At 64.3% G+C, this 21,345-nt stretch overlaps 2 protein-coding genes across 2 annotated transcripts; one reads left to right on the top strand and one right to left on the bottom strand.

Annotated features, from left to right (window-relative positions):
• The first annotated feature begins 975 nt into the window (after positions 1-975).
• On the top strand, positions 976-2,702 carry CLDN23 (claudin 23). The gene has a single exon (XM_026110393.2). It carries the CDS (start codon positions 1,240-1,242, stop codon positions 1,939-1,941), a length of 702 nt encoding a protein of 233 aa, XP_025966178.2. The 5' UTR covers positions 976-1,239; the 3' UTR covers positions 1,942-2,702.
• Positions 2,703-3,562: 860 nt separating this feature from the next.
• Positions 3,563-15,665, bottom strand: LOC112989296 (prolow-density lipoprotein receptor-related protein 1-like). The gene is made up of 30 exons (XM_064510210.1): positions 15,500-15,665; positions 15,301-15,414; positions 15,102-15,221; positions 14,878-15,003; positions 14,576-14,782; positions 14,313-14,481; positions 14,065-14,233; positions 13,592-13,817; positions 13,156-13,281; positions 12,435-12,650; positions 11,958-12,266; positions 11,457-11,669; positions 10,565-11,281; positions 9,961-10,176; positions 9,517-9,755; positions 9,302-9,431; positions 8,787-8,965; positions 8,514-8,700; positions 7,955-8,173; positions 7,552-7,735; positions 7,063-7,264; positions 6,826-6,990; positions 6,351-6,551; positions 5,683-6,226; positions 5,444-5,572; positions 5,137-5,250; positions 4,811-5,047; positions 4,258-4,684; positions 3,908-4,043; positions 3,563-3,637 (listed from the first exon to the last, which is right to left on the bottom strand). The coding sequence occupies exons 1-30, from the start codon at positions 15,561-15,563 to the stop codon at positions 3,596-3,598; spliced, it is 6,327 nt and encodes a 2,108-aa protein (XP_064366280.1). The 5' UTR covers positions 15,564-15,665; the 3' UTR covers positions 3,563-3,595.
• Between the last annotated feature and the right edge of the window lie 5,680 nt (positions 15,666-21,345).

Below are 21,345 nucleotides of genomic sequence, written 5' to 3'. Positions count from 1 at the left end.
GCACCCACAAAGCCAATAGGCTCCTGAAGCTCTTGGGGAACAGCTGTAAGACAGAGGAATTGGGAAAGGCATTGAAGAGCAGCTGGTCCAGCACGCATCCACCTAGCCCTTGATGTAGCTGAGGCCACACAGCCACCAGTGCACGGATGCTGCGTGGCTTGCATTAATCATCCTGGACTAACCTGCAGAGGATGCTGCCCTCTTTTGGGCTCAGCACGACTGGCAGAAATTCAGGGAAATTTGGAGAGGTCCAAGGTTGGTGCTTTCACAGGCCAAAAAAACCCCACATAAGGGATCTCAAAATGTGATGACTTAGTCACATCTCTCTCTGTGGACATCCCAGGACCTTTTCCCGCTGAGAGCTGGGCTGCTGCACCCATGGGTGACTTCCGAATGTAGCCTGGGAAGGGGCTGAGCTCAGTTATGTCTCTGAAGCTTGGGGAAATCCTGGCTGGGATAGCGAGTGAGGAAGTGAAGGACAAAGGGCTGGGAAGGTCCCCTGGGCCTGGGGAGGCCCTCAGGCACCTCACCACTTTGAGTGCTGCCAGCATTTCATTTTAATTAATGATTGTCATAAATTAATTCAACCAAAGTTGATTAAATTAAATTGGAATTTATTTTAAGTTCAAATGTATTAACGTATTCAGATGTAATCAAGTGTATTAATTTGAAGTTCAATGTGTTAAATAATACATTTAAATTAAATAATGTTTTCCCAGCAGGGAGGAGACGGGAGAGAGCACGGGCAGGCCCCCGGGGTGACGCTGAGAGGTCCCAGGACCAGCTGCAGCCCTGGGGTTGCTGACTGCCCCCAGGACCCCACAAGGGGACAGGGGGGACCAAAGCTCTGGTGGCTCCCACATGCCCTTGGGTCTGGCCCTGCTGCACGGGGGTGCTGCCACCGCCAGCGGCCGGCTGCTGGGTGCCAGCCCAGCCCGCGCTGGGCTCCTCCCCACCTGCACTTCCTCCTGCTGCCGGGCACCTCCCCGCAACCCCGGCCGCAGCAAGCCGGGGGCCCCGTCGCCTGCTCCGCGCACCTGCTCGCCTTCACCAGATGCATCTCCAGGGGGTACCGCTACCGGCTCCGAGCAGCCCCAGGGCACCAGCACCATCCCTTCTTCCCTGGGCAACGGGCACCGGCAGTGACCCCCCTCCCCGTGCTTCCCGCACAGACCTGCCTGTCCGCAGCGAGCAGGCTCTGGAAACCTGCACCGTAGCCGCTTCGCCCGCCTCCTGGGCATGAGGACGCCGGCGGCAATGATCGTGGGGCTGGTGCTGTGCCCCTGCGGGCTGCTGCTGACGCTCACGGGCACGCTGACGCCCAAATGGAGGCAGGTGAGCCGCATCCCCGACCAGCCCACCGACCTGGTGCTGGAGCAGGGCATCTGGGACGTGTGCAGCGAGCGGCAGAGCAGCCACTTGCGCCTCTGCGGGCAGGCTGACGAGCTGGGCTACTTCGAGCAGATGCCCGTGCGGGTGGCCAGGGGACTGATGCCCGCCTCGCTGGTGGTCACCCTCCTGGGCTTGGTGGTGGCCGCCCTGGGCGTGCGCTGCTGGCAGGAGGAGCCGCGGCACACGCTCGCCGGGGCGGCGGGGCTCGTGCTACTCCTCTCCGGGCTGCTGAGCCTCATATCCGTCTCCTGGTACACCCACAAGCTGTGGGCGCTGCCCGCGCCGGCCAGCAGCACGCTGGCCGTGGGCTACAGCTTGGTGCTGAGCTACCTGGGCAGCTGCCTGGAGATCCTGGGCGGGCTGGCCCTGGCCCTCAGCTTCCACCGCTGCTGCCAGGAGCGCCGGGCCCTCAAGTCACCTCCCAGCCCCACACCAGCGCCCGGGAGCCGCACCACCGCCAGGGCCTACCACAACCCTGCGGATGTGCTGCGGGATGAGCGAGACGGACGGGGATGGAGGAGCACCCTGCCTTGCGACTCCGACCTTTAGCCCCGGTGCGGCGGGCAGCAACAGGCCCTGATCTGCCCGCCGGCACCAAGAGCAGCGTGGGCTCCTACCTTTCCGGGCCATAGCCTTTGCTAAGGGCACCTCAGAGCAGACTGGAAACAGCCCAGGGACCCAGCTTGCATGTCTACAGCCTCCTCGCAAGCGCGCCATGCTCCAGGCTCTGTGACTGCACCGAAGTTGGGCTGGGGTTAGGACCAGCGCTGGCTCCAGCCTGCCCGCCACTTCCCCCTGCACAGCTCTGTGCATGGCCCATCAGCTTGGGTGAAGGCAGCGCTGGCGTTCCCCACGTGAGCAGAGCAAAGGTTAGCGCCGCACGGCTCTCAAGGCCGGGAAGAGGGGAGTGGAGCACCTTCTGCACACCTCTGCTCAACTCCAGGCTGTGTGCATACCGAAATAAATGAAGAGGAACGGGTTTGTGCTGCAGGGAGGGTGGTCATGGGCTTTCTGCCAGCTGGGCTGGACTGGGAGCGGTGGGCATGGCCAACCAAGCTCCCCACACTCCACCTGAAGCGGGGGAAAATGGTCTGCAAGGGGACAGGGGGGGGTTCGTAGCAGCTTCCTAAAGGACTTTTCCCTCCATGGTCACAATCAGCTCAGGAGGTTTCTCCTTCCTCGAGCACAACCGTTTCAGGGAGCAAGAGAGGACAGAGAAAAATAACATAAACTTCCCCCTGCGAGGCAGTAAAACTGGTCTCACTGGTTTGTAAGGGACACCTAAAGAGCAGAGCCATGCTATAAAGACTCTGTGTAACAGGACAAGAGCAGAGCCGAGCTGGCTCCCATCCTGTATCGGCTTTTAATGGGGGGGCGGGGGGGGGGGTTGCTGTTGTGGACGCCAGGACCCCCACTGCTTCCCAGGAGCTCCAGGGCTGGCAGACAGCTCAACACAGCCTTTCCCAAGGAAACAGCACCTCCCTGGGACATAGCAGTGAACCAGAGCTGGAGTTTGGCCAGCTGCTAGGAGTTTCCACTGATGAAAGGAAGCTTCTTCGGGGGGCTGTCACCCTGGCTGCAGGGGGCTGGGGACTCCCTTCACTGCTAAAGCAGCACTGTCCCTTCCATGCAGGAGGACACGCCGCAGCCCAAGCTGCCGTCACCTCACCAGGTTGGTCAGAACAGCATCCTCCCGGGCAGCAATGTGACCTTTCCTAGCTCTGGCCATCGGTCCCGACCAAGAGATGAGGGTAGGCCTGACAAACTGACTCCCACCCCCACCAGAAAAACTCATGTCCTGGATGGCAGATCCTGACCAACTGATCGTATCCTTCACTGGCTTCCCCCTGCAGGAGCCATTGGGCCAGATTTCTACCCTTAGCAAAGCCCAGAGCACCCTAATTGGCAAGCTAAGTCTTGCTGTAGAGGGACTATGAATGGAGCTACCCTTTGCATGGTTAAGGGATGGTACAGGATGCACCCAGCAGCAGGGGACCAGATCTGGGCTGCTCAGAGAAGATGCTGGGACCGGAGACTTCCTGAAAGACCTCCTAAAACTTTTTTTCCTCTGGACTGTAAGTTTCCTGGAGCTTGGAGGTGTGGGAAGGGCAAGCCAACCCGTAAGTCCTGTCCTCCCCAGGCTGGACACACACCACCATGGCACCAGAAATGCTGCACAACGTTCCTTTATGGAAATACAGTCTCAGGGGCGAGATGGTCCCTTCCCCAGCGGGGCTGGCAGCTCCTGCAGAGACAACAGATAGGTGCATCAGGGACAGGGCTGAGCTGGCCTCCCCGGGCCCACACCACACCTGGGCACAGGGGCTCTGGCCATGGGGTCCCTGGGACAGCCCTGTACCAGCCAGAACCCTGGCATCCCCAGGTCTCCCCTGGCACGAGGGCAGAGCTAGCCTCAGAGTGGGCACCACGCCAGTGCTGGCCAACGCAGGGGCCCTCAGCGTGGCCTAAGGAGGCAGGAGGGTCCCCACCAGGGCCCTTCCCAGGAGCTGCTCACCTCCTTCCCATCATAAGCTTCGTTCACAAAGGTATCGCTCTTGGGGGGAAGCTCTTCCTCCTCCTCATCTTCTTCCTCAGGGTCACTCTCACGGTGGTACAGGGTCAGCACTCGGGTGGAGGCAGTGCTAGAGGTCCTGGGGAGAAGCGAGTACACTGAGGGTAGCAAAGCCATCTCATGGAGATGGGGCAGACCCCCGAGGTCCTGCCACAACCCCTGGCATTAGTTTGCTGGGGTGATTGGCGGTTTCCGCGCAGCCCAGGAGCACCCAGATACCACTCTGTCCTGGGCCAGAGGGGCCCTGTTCCTCTCCATCTGCCAGCCCGAGCCAGGCCAGCCTCAGAGCTCACCTCCTCCGGCTGTCCCTCCTCCGCATGTAGGCCAGGGCCCCCACGGAGGCTGCGCTGACCAGCAGGAGCACGGCCACCCCTAGGGCGATGGGACCCGCCATGGGCTGCACCTCCGCCTCCTCGCAGTAGTCACCGCGGTAGCCAAGGGCGCAGTGGCACGTCACCCGCCCAGCCTCGATGGCGCATTCCCCGCGCAGGTTACACGTCTCGCTGCTGCACGGCACGGCCCCCAGCACCTCCTCGGTGCTTGGGGGTAGCAGGAAGGGCTCCCCATGCTCCCGGTGGCTGGGTGCTGCAGGCGGGCTGGGACCGGGCTGCCGAGGACTGGGTGCAGCTGTGGGTAAGGTTGGTTTCTCCTCTCCCTCCGCACGGGGCATCCCTGACGGTGCTGCCGTGGGAGGCCGCGTCTCCACCGCTGCAGAGGGGCCTGGAGGGATGTGCACAGCTCAGGAGAGCCCCAGCTGGGATCACCTCCCCAGACTGGGCCAGACTGGGTAAGCGTCCTGGTGCCCAGGCAGGATCCTGCACACGCCCAGCACGGGCAGATACTCACAGTCCAGCTCATCGGAGCCATCTGCGCAGTCGGGTTGCCTGTCACAGGCCTGCTCTCTGGAGAAGCAACTCTGAAGGTCGTGGCAGGCCTGGAGCGGGGCCAGGCACGGTGGGGCTGGCATGCACTCTGTCCCACGCACCAGGCGGTAGCCAGCTGAGCAGCGGCACAGCCGTCCCACGGGGTTGGGCAGGCAGAGCTGGGCACAGCCCCCATTGCTCTCCGCACAGCCGTTGGTGCCTGCTGGGACAGCGTGGGTTTGCAGGGCCTCTGCAGGGGAGGACTTGGTGCCCCAGACCCACCCCACACTGTGGCAGCCGCCGACCCACCTTCCTGGGAGAACTGGCTGTAAATCCTTATGGCCAGCAGCTCCTGCTCCACCGTGAACCACCTGCTCTTGGCTGGTTTCTGCTCCATCCGGCTGTGCCACACCTTGCTGGAGCCTGGAGACATGCGGGGGTCAGCACGTCCCCGTCTCCTCCCGTGAGGGTGCCCAGTACGGGAGAGCAGGGTCCCACAGCCTGCCCTTTACCCTGGGGGCAGCCTGCACCCCATAGGGACCAGCAGAGACCCATAGCATGCTCTGGGAGAGCAGGAGGGGGTGTACCAAGCACAGCACCCGACGGACAGGCTCACCATTGGTCAAAGCCGTGGTCCAGAGCAGGAAGCCATCGCCAATGGCAAAGAGCGAGAGGCCATGCAGCCCTTCGCGCACCACGCGGAAGCGGGAGCCGTCCAGCTCCACGCTGTTGATCACTCCTCTCTCTGCAGGAGACAAACATTAGAGGGCTCTGGGCTGCCCCACAGGGGCAAGCCAGGCCATGCCCTACAGTCGGGGCGCCCCTGGAGGTGCCCCAGGCCAGCCCCGCGCTCACCACGGTCCGCCCAGTACAGCCGGGTGCCAGTGCCTCCAAACGTGAGGCCAACAGGATCCCGGGCTCTCCTCCAGACCGTCCTGCGGCTGGTGCCGTCCATGGCCGCGCACTCCACCACGGCCCCCGGCCCACGGCTGCCCGCTACCGTGACGAAGCACATGGTGGAGGCACGAGGACACAGCGCCAGCCAGGCAGCTCCCTGCAGCCCTTTGCTGAGCAGCACCAGGGCCCAGCGACCCCCAGGAGCTGCCACGCTGATGTGGGGCGGCTGCTCCCCGATCCAGTACAGGTTCCCGCTCGGCCAGTCCAGGGCCAGGGACACCACTGCGCCTTCCACGGCCACCACTCGCTTCCAGGACAGCCGGCCTGAGTCCTTCAGGCGCAGCAGCCTGATGGAGCCGCCCCCCACCTCCGCGAAGTACAGGCTCTTGTCCTTCACCGCGTAGTCGATGGCTGTCAACCGGCCCACCTTGGCCAAGGGGAGGGCTCGATGTGGGGGGAGGCTCTGGGCTCCGGCCGTCGCAGGCAGGTCCTTCAGGTAGACCTGGGTGCGGAAAGGAGTTGGCAGCGGGACGGGGACCATCCACTTCCAGGCATGGCAGCAGCTTGCCCAAAAGCAGCCGGGAGAGCACAGCCTGGGCCCGGCCCCGGGAGACGCAAAACGGTACCTGGGTCACAGCCGCCGGTGCCACCAGCAGGGCAAAGGCTGACTCGTGGAGGGGGAGGCAGGTGGTCTCGTCAGCGGCCAGCGTCAGCCCAGCAGGGCACCGGCACTGCCCGGCGTGCCGGCCGCTCAGCAGGCACAGGTGGGAGCAGCCACGCGCTGCGCACGGGCTGGGGGATGCTGGTCGCAGCGCCGGGTGCATCACCTGCAGGGAAGGGCAGAGTCAGCCCCACGGCCCAGCCAGCACCCAGCAGAAGGGCTGAGCATGATTGGCATCATGCCGGCCTCCCGAGGCCTTGACGTGGCCCAGCTCAGGGCAGGAAGTTGAGACAGAGAGACGCCAAGAAGACCCGAGACTCTCGACCACGGGGACCACTGCTCAAGGACCCCAAGGATGAGGAGGGCAGCTCTGCACCCCAGGAAAGACTGGGCCGTGCAGGCTGGAGGTGCCAGCTGAGCCACGGGGCATCCGTAGGTACCTGGAGGCCATGGGGCTGCCCGTGTCGCTTGAGCACGACAGTCCTGTTCTTGCCAGTGGCCTTGTCCACTCGCTGCACCGTCCATGCCTTCGCCTCTGACCAGTATAGCTCTCCCTCACACACGGCTGCCGCGAAGGGGCTCTGGACCCAGCTCAGCCGCAGCACCTGGTGTAGAGACTATGAGCCCCGACTCTGATGTCCATCACGATCCCCTGCCGAAAGCCCCCCTGCACACACCTTCACACCGGAGCCGTCCAGGTGCACTGAGCCAACGCTGCCCAGCTTCTCATCCAGCCAGAAGATCCTCCGGGCGGGGAGGTCAAGGGCCAGAGCAGTGGGCCAGCCCAGCCCTTGGGCCAGCAGCACATGCTGACGGCTCCCGTCCATGGTGGCCTCCATCAGCCGTGGGTGGCTCCCCACCTCTGACCAGTACAGCAGCCTGTGGGGAGGAGAGCGGTGCTGGCCCGTGGACCTGCTGCATCACCCCAGCCCTGGAGCAATCCAGAGGGGCAGTGCATCTTTTCCCATGCAAACAGGGACACACCATGGGCTGTGCCCAGGGCAGGGGCAGGTGCCCACGCTCCTTCTTCCCCAGTCATATGGCCCCGACTGTGCCCAGGCAAGGCCATCCCACCTCTCCCCCAGCCTGATGCCTGGCTCCACAGGGAAAATTGGCCAGGGCAGAGCCGGCAAGGAGATTCCCGCATCCTCTCACCCCTGTCTTACCCTGCCAGAGGCTGGAGCACCAGGGAGTGGGGCCGGTCCAGGTCTCCATCCAGCACCACGGTGTGCTCCGGGACCCCTCGCCAGGCAGCCCCCAGGCGGGTGGCCAGCACCTGTCCTGCCACCCCATCTGTCCAGTACAGGTTCCTCCCCACCCAGTCCACAGCAATGCAGTCCGATCTCACACCTGTAACACACCCAAGCCTCAGTGCCCAGCGGTTTACAGCCACACAGGACCCCCGACAGGATGCTCCCAGCCCAGATCCCTGCCACCCCAGGAGCTCAGCCTCCTCCCAGCCCGGCTCCCATCAGCATCCCTCTGCTCAGGGGTACAGAGCCTAGCACCCTGGAAGCTGCACGGCCACGGAGACACCAGCCCTGCTCCCCTCGCCTCGTCAAAGCCCACCTTTCACCAGTGTGCCCTTCTTGCCCGAGTCGAGGCCCTGCCAGCGGATGCTCTCCACGCCCAGGTCCACCCAGAAAATCTTCCTTTCCACCGGGTCATAGTCGAGCGAGAAGATGACACGCTCTTTGTCAGTGGCCAGCAGCACCTCCTCACGCCCACTCCGCAGCCCGTAGGACAGCACCTCTGACTGCACGGCCACCAGCAACGTGGGCTCCGGTCCTGGAGCAACACAGAGCCCCCCAGGTCCCATTCACTGCCAGCAGCCCAACAGCTCCAGCGCACGCGGACAGGGAGGACAGTGCTCTGGGGCACCGCAGCCTGCTGGGACCTGGCCCCACCACACAACCAAGCTGGGACAGACCTCCCCACCGGCTGTGGGCTGGCAAGCGGCAACTCACAGCTGAGCATGGCCCGGGAGGCCACACGGCAGAGGGCCAGGGTCATTTGGGGGACTGCAGAGCTCCCCATGGGCAGCAGGTGCCCTGGGGCAGATGTCTGCCAAATGTCCCCTGGAGTGCCAGGACTGCCCCCCATCCTGCCTGGACACCTCTGGGCTCACCCGTGAGTTTGCAGATGCGGCCATCGGGCTCCAGCAGGTAGCCGGGGAGGCAGCCACAGCTGTAGTTCCCCAGGGCATTGAGGCAGGTCTGGCTGCAGGCTCCCTCACCCTGCTCCTTGCACTCGTCCACATCTGCGCAGGACACGCCGTCCTCAGCCAGCCGATAGCCCGGGGCGCACTGGCACCTCTGCGAGGAGAGGGGCCATCAGTCCCACATGCCCCCAGGGGACATGGTGCTCCCCCCACAGCTGGCCCATGGCTCCTGGCACTCACTGGACCCTGGGGTGAGGGGTAGCAGAGGTGAGAGCAGGGCAGCCGGCAGGGCACGGAGCAGTTGCCCCCCTCGTCCGAGCCATCCGCGCAGTCCTGACGACCGTCGCACACCGAGGATGCGTTCAGGCAGGTCCCCAGCCCACACGGGTACTCGTGGCTCTGGCAGGGAGCAGGCTGGCCTGCGGGGACGCACAGGTGGAAGGATGTCCTGAGCTTCATCCATCATGTCTTAGCACCGGTCTGGGGCTGCTCAGGGGCACAGCTGACCAGGGCAGGCTTGCCTGCTCCCACAGGTGCACACGTCAGCAACGTACAGCCCGGCTCCAGGCTACTCAAACACCAGGTAACACCCGCCCCATGGAGACAACAGACGCCCAGGGCCCGGAGCCACCGAGGATGCTGGGAATGTGGCCTTTACCCCAGTGGCACAGACAGCCCAGGGTGCCATCCCACCTCCCCTCTGCGTCAGCCCTCCCCAGGCAGGAAACCGAGGGGACAAGCAGGGCAGTGCTCACAGCCAGCCTCGTCACTGCCATCCGTGCAGTCGCTCTCTCCATCACAGCGCCAGGCATCAGGGATGCACTCGTGGCCACGGGAGCAGCCCCACTGCCGCTCCCCGCACAGCCTTTCCCCTCTGGGGCAGCCCTGCGAGAGCGCGGGGTGAGCAACACCACCCGCCCACACAGGGACAGGGACGGGGACACGTCGCGTCCCCGCCAGCGCCACGCACCTGCTCGTCCGTGCCGTCCCTGCAGTCAGGGGTGCCGTCGCAGCGCCAGGCCTCCGGCACGCACTCCCCACTGCGGGGGCACGCCAGCTCGCCCGTGCGGCACAGCAGGGGCCGCGGCACGGCGCAGCCCTCCTCGTCCGAGCCGTCCCGGCAGTCGCGGTCGCCGTCGCAGCGCAGGGCCGCAGCCACGCACTGCCCGCTCAGGCAGGGGAACTCGTTCGGGCTGCACTCCCTCGGCACTGCAAGCGGGGCTGGGGCTGAGCGGGGGGCACCGTGCGGTCCCCATCCCGCCAGGGCAGGGCGGCTGCAGCACCCGGCAGGTTGTGGCAGCTCCGGCTGCTCCGTGGGGTGCCCGAGGCAGCGCACGGTCCTTGCGGCCCCCATGCATGTCGCGCGCAGCCCCTGGGGGCCCATCGCCTGCCCTGCCCAGCCCTGGGGTCTCACCGCAGCCCTGCTCGTCGGTGCGGTCCAGGCAGTCGGCATGGCCATCGCACAGCCAGCTCTCAGGGATGCAGCGGCTGGCACCGTCACAGCGCAGGGCACAGTCCTGCGTGGGGGTCCAGCAGCCCGCCTCATCCGAGGCATCGGGGCACTGCGGCACCCCGTCGCAGCGCTCCCCAGGCCTCACACACGCAGCCCCGCTTGAACAGTGGAAGGCCCCTGGGGGGACAAGGGACCGTGCTGAGCCTGGGGTAGGCAGACAGGGTGCCCAGACCCCTGGCCAGCCCTCCTGTCCCCCAGTGCCCTGGAATGGCCCCAGTCTACCAGGCCAAGGTTTTATCCCTCCTAGCCAGGGTGCTTCCAGGAGCCCTGGTACCAGGCAAGGAGACAGAAGCCATCCTAGCTCAGCTACATCTAGGTCTCTCCAAGCAGCGGATGATCCTCCACATCCTCCATCCCTCCAGCCCCACCAGGAAGCAACCACAAATCCTGGCACAGGGCCAGGACACAAACTTTCCTAGGTCCCCATCCCTCCAACCCAACCAGGAAGCAGCCTGGCTGGCCTGGGGGCCACCCCACTACCCAGGGAGCAGGGAACAGCTCCTACCTGGGATGTCACAGAGCTGGGCACAGCCGTCCTCATCAGAGCCGTCCACACAATCCTTCTCGCCATCGCACAGGTACTCCTGGGCCACGCACTCGGTGCCATCGCGGCAGAGCACATGCGTGCGGGGACAGGACAGATGGGGGACAGGGGTTGAGGGGTGCACAGGGCTGGGTGGGAGGTTGGAGGTTGGGGGCACAACCCGTGCAGGGCTGGTTATGTGCCGGGTGGTGGCAGCTGGCCGCACGGCAGAGGTCTTGGTTGGTGAAGGCCGACTGGTGGTGGTAGTGGCGGTGGCGGCGGCGGTGGTGGTGGCGATGGTGGTGGTGGCGGCGGTGGTGGCTGGTTGCGTAAGAGTGGTCTTGGTTGGCCGCGTAGGGGTAGTCTTGGTTGGCATTGCCCAGGCAGTGAGTCGGGCAGTTGTAGTAGTTGACGTAGGGATGAGCTTGGTTGGTGTGGGCCGGGTGGTGGTGGTGCTTGGCGCAGAGGTAGTCTTGGTTAGCGTGGGCCGGGCGGTGGTGGTTGGCATTATGGTGGCCTTACTGGTTGGCACATGAACAGTGCTCGGCACGGTGGTAGTCTTGCTTGGCGTAGGCCTTGTGGTGGAGGTGGTGGGCCGAGCAGTAGTGGTGGTCGTGGTTGTCGTCGTACTGGTGGCCACAAGTGGAGGGAGGGGCAGGGTGGACGCCTTGTTCGTTGGTGCTGGCAGAGGCACTGGTGCTGGAAGGAAGAGCCCAGAGTTGAGGCTGTGCCTTGCCCGCGCTATGAGTACCCCCATAAATGCTCTGCACAGCCCCCCAGCCCAGGCCCCCTGTCCCAATTCGAGGCAGCCTGGGCCACCCAGCCGCACCAAGTACAGCAGCGACGCCAGTAACGGTGCCGCCATCGTGCTTACTAGCCTGCAGCTCCGTGCCAACGAAGGTCACCACTCCCTGCACGTCCACCGCTGGCACAGAGAGCACGAGGGTCAGCGTCCTCCGGTCCCACAGCAGCAGAGCTGTCCCATTTGTCGACACCAAGTAGGGCTCAAAGGCGGCCACGAGGCCGTGGGGCCAGCTGGGTACCAGGGTGACCGCTTGCCTCTTGGCCAGACTCAGCACCCGCAGGCCTGCAAAGCAGAGGGATGCTACTGACCCAGGGCTCACAGCCCCCCCACCCCTTGGCCCACCCAATTTCCCCCTTACCCTGCTGGTACGGGAGGGATGCCGGGGGGGGGGGGGGGAGGCCATCAGCCCACACGTGGTGGAGCACCCATGGGCTCTGTGGACTCCAAGAGTGGCACTGGACCTCACTGCCCACCCTCTGCCCGGGCTAGGGACCCACCATGCACAGGCTGGTCCCTTCTACCTGTGCAGTGACCACCTCTGCCCCCTGCTCCAGGCCCCTCCGGGCTCACCCAAGGCTGAGCTCCAGAGCAAGCTGAAGGCCTTGCTGTCCATAGCTGCAGGCAGCTCCTCAGGCCACGTCTCGTTCCAGGCGTCCCGCGGCGTGCCCCCAGCCAGGCTGAGCTGCTGCAGGGGCTGCCCCCGGGCCAGCCAGTACAGAGCACCACGCTGCCAGTCCAGGAAGAGGTGCTGGATGCTGCTGCGGGCGCGGAGCAGGATGCGTGGGGCCATGCCAGGTGCCCGGCTCACTCCGATGTCCTTCCGGTTACACGCAAGCCAGTACAGGTCCCCCGAGCGGATGTCCACGCGGGCAGAGCAAACTGAGCAGCAGCACACAGGGCAGCAGTCACAGGGCTGTCCCAAGGCCCTGCTCCCCTGTCGTGGGTCCCCCTTGCCCCTGCGCCCGGGAGAGTCCCACACCCCAGGGGCATCGCCAGGAAAGCTTGCATGCCCCAGAGCCCCTTCTCCGTCACCCTGCAGGGTCTCACCTGGCAGCCCGGTCGAGATGGCCTCTCTCCTCCCCGGGTGCCCCACCACACGCAGCAGCGTCCCGCTGTCGTCCGTCCCGTAGAGCACCGACCTCTGCCAGTCCACGTCCTGCAAGTGGAGGGGCTCCAGCCACTTCCGCACCAGCCAGCTGTGGGCCCCAGGGCCCACCTGCACCAGGGAGATGGCCTTCTCCTCCGCGTACACGACGGACAGCTCTGCAGGAACAGGCAGCCCGTGAGCACAGCCCCAGCGCAGCGGAGCAGGGATGGCCCGGGCAGACCGTCCATCCAGGAGGGCCAAGCGGGGCTGCCCAGGGACCAGGCCACCCGCTATGGGGACAAGGGGTCCCCAGCTCCCACGAAGCCCCATCCTTGCCTCTCCCAGGCTCATCAGGGTGCAGACAGCACCTGCTCATGCCTCACCCGGGCCAAGGGTTTCGCTGCACGGGGCACAGTTCCCAACACAAGTAGGGGCTGTCCTGTGCCCCCAGACCAGCCCCAAATCCCAGGAACCCCCTGGTCCCCTCGCCCTGCATGTAGGACACTTCCCAAGCTGGGCCACATCTCTGACCGGCAGGACCAGGTCCCCAGCGCGGACCAAGGCCAAGGAGTAACAAGCAGCACCCGTGCGTGCTGGGGACCTGGTCCTAGCCACAGCCCCCCCACCCCACCACCCCCAGACCTCCAGAGGGACGTACCCTGCCCCACCACCCCTGCTCACCTGCGCACTTTCCCGAGGACAGGAGGTAGAGCCCCTCTGGACAGGCGCATTGGTAGCCCTGAGGGTGCACGGGGGACAGGAGGCAGAGGTGGCTGCAGAGGCCCGGAGCGCACGCGGCTGTGTTCCCTGGGAGCAAGGGGGCATTGGGAGCTTGGGCAGCAGTGACTGCCAGGCCTCCCCCCATGCCCACGAGCCCAGGCTGGTCGTGAGCCCGCTGCCCCCAGGCAGGGCACCGGTGTCACCCCATGGGGCAGGAGGGATCAGTGCCACCCCAGACCGTGGGGGCTCAGCACCCTTCCTATGGGTCCATACGTCCCGTCTGGCATGGGAGCTCTCACCACAGGGCCGGGAGGGCCACGGGGCAGGACCTAGCAAGCTGCACCTGAAGCGCCCACGGGAGCAGGGAGGGGTGCTGCCCGCTTGGTGCGGTACTCACGGGGAGGCTGCCGCAGGGCGTGCAGCACAGTGAAAGCCGAGACGGGGGCGCGGAGCAGCACTGCCTGCTCCTGGGGGGAGGCCTGGGTGGCTGACACCAGCTCGGCGCCGTCGGCCCAGAAGAACCGGCTCTCGAACACGGCCAGGCCCCGTGGCTCCGCGTGGCTCCGCAGGACGGCGGGGAAGGAGTGGCGCCCGCCGCCGTCCACCTGCAGCGTCTCGATGGACTGGGGACAGGCCAGGGCACGGTGAGCACACGGCACCCCTCTGCCGTGGGGCAGGAAGCCTCGGCTGCCCCCCAGCCATGGGTCCCAGAGCGGGGCGTCCCACCCTCCGAGCCAGGGACTCGCGCACAGTGCCCCGCTCCCTCTCGTGCCTCCGCCATGGGGCAACCAGGGCCACCATCCCCTCCCCTGCCCCACGGCCTCCTGGCACCCCGGGGGGGCAGAGACCAGCTGCCGCCCCCCACCCCACCTCCTTGTACTCGCTGATCCAGTAGAGCCGGCCCGCCGCGTGGTCCAGGCTCAGCCCCACCGGCTCCTCCATGGACACCACAGTGAGCTCCCGCCGGTCCGAGCCGTCCATGCCGGCCGCGGCGATGACCATCCGGCCCCTCTGCCCGCGGTTCACCCAGTACAGGGACCTGGGGGCAGGCACTCAGCACCGGCCCCGCGTGTCCTCCCCGGCAGCCACTGGCCCGGGCACGGGGGAACGGGGCTCACCTCGCGGCCGGGTGCACCACCAGCTGCTCCGGGGCTACGTCCTTGCCCAGCACCGTCACGTAGCCCCGGCCATCGCCCAGCCCCGCGCAGATGGCGGCGGGGTGGCTGCTGGCCCAGTAGAGCTGCCCCGTGAACCAGTCCACGGAGATGCTGTTCACCTCCCCGGCATCTGCGGGGACGGCAGGGTGAGCGCACCCAGCCTGGAGCCAGCTTCCCGAGGGCGCTCCGGCTTCGCCGCGGCTCAGCCCGGCCGCAGGACCCACCTGGGTAGAGGGGCCGGACGCCCTTCCCGGGCGGGCGGGAGCAGAGCTCGCCCTCCTCCGTGAGCCAGTAGTAGGTCTCCCGCAGCAGGTCGTAGGCCAGGGCGCGGGGCTCCAGCCCGGTGGCCAGCAGGGGCCGGTAGGCCTGGGTCCGCACGTCCAGCAGAGCCAGGTCCTGCCCCACGGCCACGAGGAGCTGCGTCGCGTTGTCTGCCGGGGCGAGGGGCTGTCACCCGCCGGGCGCGGGGCCGGGGGGTGCCGGCAGCAGCAGGGACGGGGTGGGGGGACGCCCCGGCAGCCCCTACCTGCCACCTCGCAGGCGGTGCCGTGCCGCAGCGCGTAGCCCTCGAGGCAGGCGCAGCTGAAGGCGCCCGGCGTGTTGCTGCACAGCTGGCTGCAGGGGCCGTAGGGCAGGGAGCACTCGTCCACATCTGTGGGGACAGGCGCTGACGGGAGCCGGCAGCACGGCCGGCACCGCCACCACGGGGGCCCCGGCACCGCCAGCCGCATGCCCCGACACCCGCCATACCGGCGCAGCTCTGCCCGTCGGCCTGCAGCACCCAGCCGGCCCCGCAGGAGCACCGCACGCCCCAGTGCGTGTCGGCGCACGTCTCCGCGCAGCCCCCGTTGCGCACGAAGCAGCTCCGACCTGCGGGTGACACAGCGGCAGGGTGACGGGGGGGGGGCCCCCCCACACCCCTGCCCGCGCCCGCCCACCGCCCACTCACCGCAGGTGCTGGGCTCGTCCGTGCCATCCAAGCAGTCGTCCTCGTCGTTGCACATCAGGGCCTCCAGGATGCACTTGCCCTCGTCGCAGCGCACCATGCTGGGGGGGCAGGGGGCTGCGGGGCAGGCGGCCCGCGTCAGCGGGGGGGAGCGGCCCCGGGCAGGCGCCGGGCCCCCCCCGCCAGCCGCCGGCCCGCTCACCACAGACGTCTTCGTCGGAGGAGTCGCCGCAGTCGTCGATCCCGTTGCACTTCCACTCGGCCATGATGCACACCCGGTTCCTGCACTGCCACTGCCCGGGCAGGCAGGGCTGCAGCGGGCAGCCCTCCTCGTCCCAGCCGTCCTCGCAGTCCCGGTGCCGGTCGCACAGCTCCCAGTGCGGGATGCAGTGGTGGGTGCCGGGGCACTGCACCTTCTTGGCCCCGCACACTGCGGGCACAGAGCGGCGCTCGCAACCCGCCGCCGGCCCCGGCTCACGCTGCCCGCCGCCCCGGCCGGCACCACCTACCGCAGTCCCGCTCGTCGGAGCCGTCGGGGCAGTCGGCGGCACCATCGCAGCGCCAGCCGCTGGCAACGCACCGGCCGTCGTCGCACTGCCAGGCGTGGGGGTCTCCGCCGCAGGCGGCATCTGCGGGGCAGCCCGACGTGGCCTCCGGGTCCTCCGAGCGCGGCCACGGGGCCCGGGCCCGACCCCCCCCCCCCGACCCCCAAAGACCACTCACCGCACTGCTCGTCCTCCCCGTCGGGACACTGCGGCTCTCCGTCGCAGAGCCAGGGCACGGGGACGCAGCTGGCACCGCAGGCGGCCTGCCGCGAGGCCGCGCACCCGGGGCCGGGGGGGGCTGCGGGAGAAAGGCCCCCAGCCTGCAGCACGCCGCCTCTGCCTCCGCCGGGGCGGCCCAGCGCTGGGGGGGCACCGAAAGCACCGGGGCTCAGTTGGGCACCGGCGGGGGCGGGGGGGGGGGGGTGTTCCTCCACCCCACTGGTGCCCAGCGTGGCCCTCTGCCCCGGGGGGACGCGGCGGGGGGGGGTCGCAGCACGGCCCTGCAGAGCGGGAGCTGGCCCCAGCCAGAGCCACCCCAGGATCTCCTGCGAGGGGGAGGACAGGGACCTGGGGGGGGGAACTACCCATGCGTCGGGGCACCCAAAATCCCCTATGCAGGAGGATGGGACCCCCAAGGGCAGGGAGTACCCCCATATGCACTCAAGGTGGAAAAAAATGCCTTGGGGGGCAGGGACCCCCCCAACCCAATGCAGGGGCAAAGACCCCCCATATCCCCTCGGGGGGGGTGGAGGATGGGACCCGCCAAGGGAAAGGGACCCCCATATCCCATCGAGGGGACAAGGACCCCCACAATCCCTGGGGGGGCGTCAGGGACTCCCCAGGGGGCAGGGATCCCCTAAAGCCCCTCGGGGGGAGGAAGAAAGCCCCCCAAAAAAGAAGAGAGGGGACCTACGCATCCTATGGGAGGGACAGGGACCCCCACATCCCATTGCGGGGGGGGGCAGGGACCCCTCCTAGCCCCTCGGGGTGATAAGGACCTCTTAGGGGGCAGGCGCTCCCCAGGGGTCAGTGATCCCCTATAGTCCCTCGGGGGGAGGACGGGGCCCCCTCCAAGCAGCAGAGCCCCCCACATCCCCTCGGGGGGGGGGAGATGGAGGGACTCCCTAGAGGGAAGGGACCCCCCCCCAGCCACAACCCCCCCATGGCCACCCCCCGCCCCCCCCCCCCCCCCAGCTCACGGGCACGGTGGGTCCCAGCCCCGGCGGCAGTCAGGAGGAAGAGGAGGAGGAGGAGGAGCGGTGGGGGGCGGCCCATGGTGGCAGGGGGCTGCTTGGGGGGGGGGAGGGTGGGCCGGCGGGGGGGGGGGGAGCACGGCACCGCCACCGCTGCCTTTATGGGCTGGCAGCAGCCCCCGTTATCATCCGGGCCTTGGCGTGGGAGTCTCGCACACGTGTCTCCTGTTATGCCGCGGGGCCAAGCGTGGGATCGCAGCGAAAGCCTTGAACGCACGGGCAGGGCATGAAAACATGGTCCCCCCCCGCCCCTGAGCTCCGCGCAACCGGTCCATCTACAGCCCTGGGAGACGCGCGGCCTTGGGAGCTGGGAAAAAGGCGTCGGAGCATAACAAAGAGAGGAAAAGCAGCAGCTATGGAGGGGGGAAAAAAAACCCACAGTGGGGCAACAGGATAAGGCACCTGCTGTGGCCTGGGAAAGGACCCCCCCCCCCCCCCCGCCATGCACCAGGCCCCAAAGACTAAGGAGATGTGCACATCACCCATAAAGACCAGGTGATTCCAGCGGGCACCTCACAACAGCAGCTGCCGGGGCGCTGCGAGCCCCCCCCAGGTCCTGCAGGGCTCTGTGGCCAGCTGTCCGAGGTGCCGGGCGGCCCAGAGCGGGGGCCCGAGGAGATGCCCCAGCCCAGGACGCAGCCTCAGCCACAGCCGCCGTCCGTCCCAGGACGCGGTGCCCTGGGTGGGCTGGGTACCATCCCCATGCCAATAGCATCACGGCGCATCCCCAAAACGCATTCCTGCCCGTGCTGAGGCTGGGGGCAGATGTCCCCAGGAGAGCATCCCAGCGGCACACGCGTCCCTGGGCAGTGGCACAGGGACATTGGCCTGGGCAAGGAGCACCCCTGCAGCAGGGTTGCCAGGTAAGGGAGTCTCGGTGGCACAGGGTGGGTGGAGGGTACAGAGCAGCATCCAGGCCAGGAAAGCACAGTCCTGCACGAGTCTCTATGCCACGTCTCCGTGCCAAAAAAAAAAAAAAAAGAAAGAAAGAAAAAAAAAATGACTGCAATCTGTTGTCTAAAATTTACTCTGGCAGAAACACTGGATTCCATGGAACACCCCTTTCTTCCTAGAAAAACGTGTCTCTTCAGTAAACTGATTCAGTTATTCAAAATAGAGATACAGACCATCCCAAACTATTTTAATTAAGGCATGTTTCATTTCAATTTCAGAAAAAAAATGAAGCGTTTTCCAAATCAAAATTGCCTATCATAGAGGCTTGCCCTCCGTTCTCCTTTTCCAATCCTGAGCAAACAAACTGGCTTTAGGGCAGTTTGGGGTGGGGGTGTACTTTTTCCCCACTCTTCCCATAGTCTTAACTGTTTCTTCTTCTTCTCTTTTTAAGTCTTTTCAAATTTGTTACAGTGTTGGAGAAGTTACAATGCTTTCCCACCACAGTTTTTCAACAGATGGGGAATTTTGAAAAGATTATTGAGAAGGTATCCACTTTCCACTTTTTTCTTAGCCTGTTTAATTTTATCCAGTGACCCTATTTAAACATAACTACATACAAGATTAGTCTCTAAACTTTGATTTATCCAGGATTTTTCCTTTCCCTCCTCCCCCCCCCCCCCAAGGCTTCAGGAATACATAAAAAGGGGGACTACTGTCCCCTTTCTGAGTCTGCAAAATAGAAATGTGTTCAAAGCATACTTTTCCCCTCCTCCCCCACCCATCTCCACAAGTCACAGTCTGTGAAGACTCACATACGAGGTGATTAATAGGTGGAGCATAGGTGGAGCCCATCATTTGCTTTTTCTCTGAAAACAGAAAATGGTAATTTTGGTCATATAAAAGATTATGCGGGAAACAGTTGCAAGGTTTTATACCATTTCCATCTATCGACTTTTATCCCCAGATTTTCTTTTTTCCTGGGTGTGTTGCAACTGGGGGCAATCACAAGGCATCCTACCTTCTATTTTAAGCTGTGGCCCTACAGATATGTGGTGTGATTTTCTTTCTTTAATGCTGCCCCTCTAAATATTTCCAGATGGAGAGCATCGCACTGAATTTAAATGGATGTCACTGCCACAGCAAGGAAACATCTCCCCACCCCGCAGAAAGCAACCCTAAACACATATGGCTTGAAGGAGGGCTTTTAATTACCTTTTTCTGGGCATTGTTCTAAGAGTTGTTACTAAATGGTTCTGCAGCGCGTCATGCCAATAGCGATCTTGTTCCCCCGTCCTTCTGGACTAACATAGTTGCATCTAATCATTTATCCGCTTTAGCTAATTGTAGGTGAATCTGTTGCATTAGCCTTGTTGTCCCCAGGATGCCAGGTCTGCCCATCAGACAGCAGGCAAATTAATTACCTGTTGGTAGCTGTGCTGTTTCCAGCACGCGCGTCCCAAACCTCTGCTGCCTTACGAGCCGCAACTGATTCGGCGAGAGGCAAGGCACCGCGGGTCAGGGCTCCTCCTGCCTGTGCTGAAGCCCTTCGTGTGGTTTCACAAGTGGTACCTCCAGCCTCCATCGCTCATGGAAATACCCACGGAGGCAGACACCTTCACAACCACTTCCTTTGGGGTTGGTGACGACCTGCTGCCAAACCCTCCCGGGTCCCAAAGGCCCCGAGAAAATATCAACTCACAAACCTAAGGCACGGAAGAGAGGGCTAATAAATATTAACGCTGGCTGTGCTGCATCCTGGCAAGGAACAGCATCCTTTACTGCTGTACTCTCTCCATTAATTAACACAGTTAATTTGGAGAAGAATGGCCATCTGGAGCAACAATTTTATGAATGCACCAAAGGAACAATTTCTTTCTCTTGGCAGGAATAACAAGAGCTGCGCTGCTTTGATCACCCTAGAAAAGGCTGAAAACCTGCTACATTTGCCCTCATGCCACTCATTTCAGGACAGAACAGGATGGGATGATCTTTTTTACACGCAAGTGAATCATCAGGAAAAGGAGCCAGTTCAGATCTTTCAGTGATTCTGGGAAATAAACCCAGAAACTGCTGTTTGGTGCCCAAATGGGCCTAAAAACACTGGCTTGTTTTCTAAAAACTCCGGGCCTGTGTTTTCACCTCCCACACATCCCAGCTAGATGAGGGCTAAGAACATATTGGAGGGACTATGCCTCCAATATTTAAGTGCATCAGTTATTAATTGTGAAGCAAATGACAAAACCACGTTAGAAAACAAGCTTGCTAAGCCAAGAAGGCTGTATTTAGCAGGAAACACAGGCAAGCTGAAATAGGATTTACACAACTCAGTGTGGCTAATGCATGGCTGAGGCAGCCAGGGGTGCTGCATCTTCATCCCACAAGGGGAGAAGGAAAGAGCAGCTCACAGCGTGCTCCCCGGCAAGCTGGGGCTGGCTTCTCCGGGCTGCATGCACCTGCTCAGATACTTCTCCCCATTTTCCCTGCCGTATCCTCTGCTCCTCGGGGAGGTGCGGCAATTCCCCTCGGCATCTCCCCGGCTTCTCGCCTTGGGACCTGCCTGTGGTCCCTCTCCATGCAGCCACTGGGGAGCAGCAGAAGGCTGCTGGAAGGCCCCGCCAGGTCGCCCCGCTCTTCCCCGGCTGCCTGAGAGTTTTCTGGGAGACCGCGGGAGGATGGAGGAGGATGTGAGGACCTCCACTTAGAGACACCATCACCCACACCCACCTCACAGCCACCCCTCTTCCACGGCCCACCTTCCAGCCCCGTGGGCAGCAACCAAACCCTTCTCAAAGTCTCCCTGTACCCTTGCCGGTTAGGCGGCATGAGGCGAAACAGACTCTACTAAGGAGCCAGGCACAGGTTTGGCCCAGGACCGGATGATGAGGAAGGCCGCCTGGTAGCTCTGCCCGAGCTCTGGGGCCACGGTCTTGGTCCTTCCCCTTCCCTCCCAGCTCTGCCAGTCCTTCTGCCCCAGGAGTAGGGGGAGAAACCACTGTCAGTCCACACCAGCAGGGCAGCAGCATCTCCCTGGGGCCACAGGAGTGCAGGGCTCTCTAGGGGACAGCTGGGCTACTAGGACATTAGGGACCTCCCACTCAGTAACACACACACGTATATATGTATACACCACACATACATATATACATATACAGACAACCCCCCCCCCCATATATATGTTAAAGGATCATTTCCAGTTTAATACCCTGTTCCACCGAGTTGTCTCCTGCCAGGCAGGTCCACCTCTGGCTTCATGTCCGTGCCCCACCATGCTTTTTGGCACAGCCCCACTGCTCTTTGCAGCAGCCATGCTGCCCACACGCACTTCTTGTCCTCACCCTTCCAGCCAAGTGGCTGCC

The sequence above is a fragment of the Dromaius novaehollandiae genome, chromosome 4 (assembly GCF_036370855.1).
Source record: "Dromaius novaehollandiae isolate bDroNov1 chromosome 4, bDroNov1.hap1, whole genome shotgun sequence".
Taxonomy (NCBI): domain Eukaryota; kingdom Metazoa; phylum Chordata; class Aves; order Casuariiformes; family Dromaiidae; genus Dromaius; species Dromaius novaehollandiae.
Note: the sequence above shows the minus strand (reverse complement) of the source record. Positions and strands in the feature narration are given on the sequence as shown.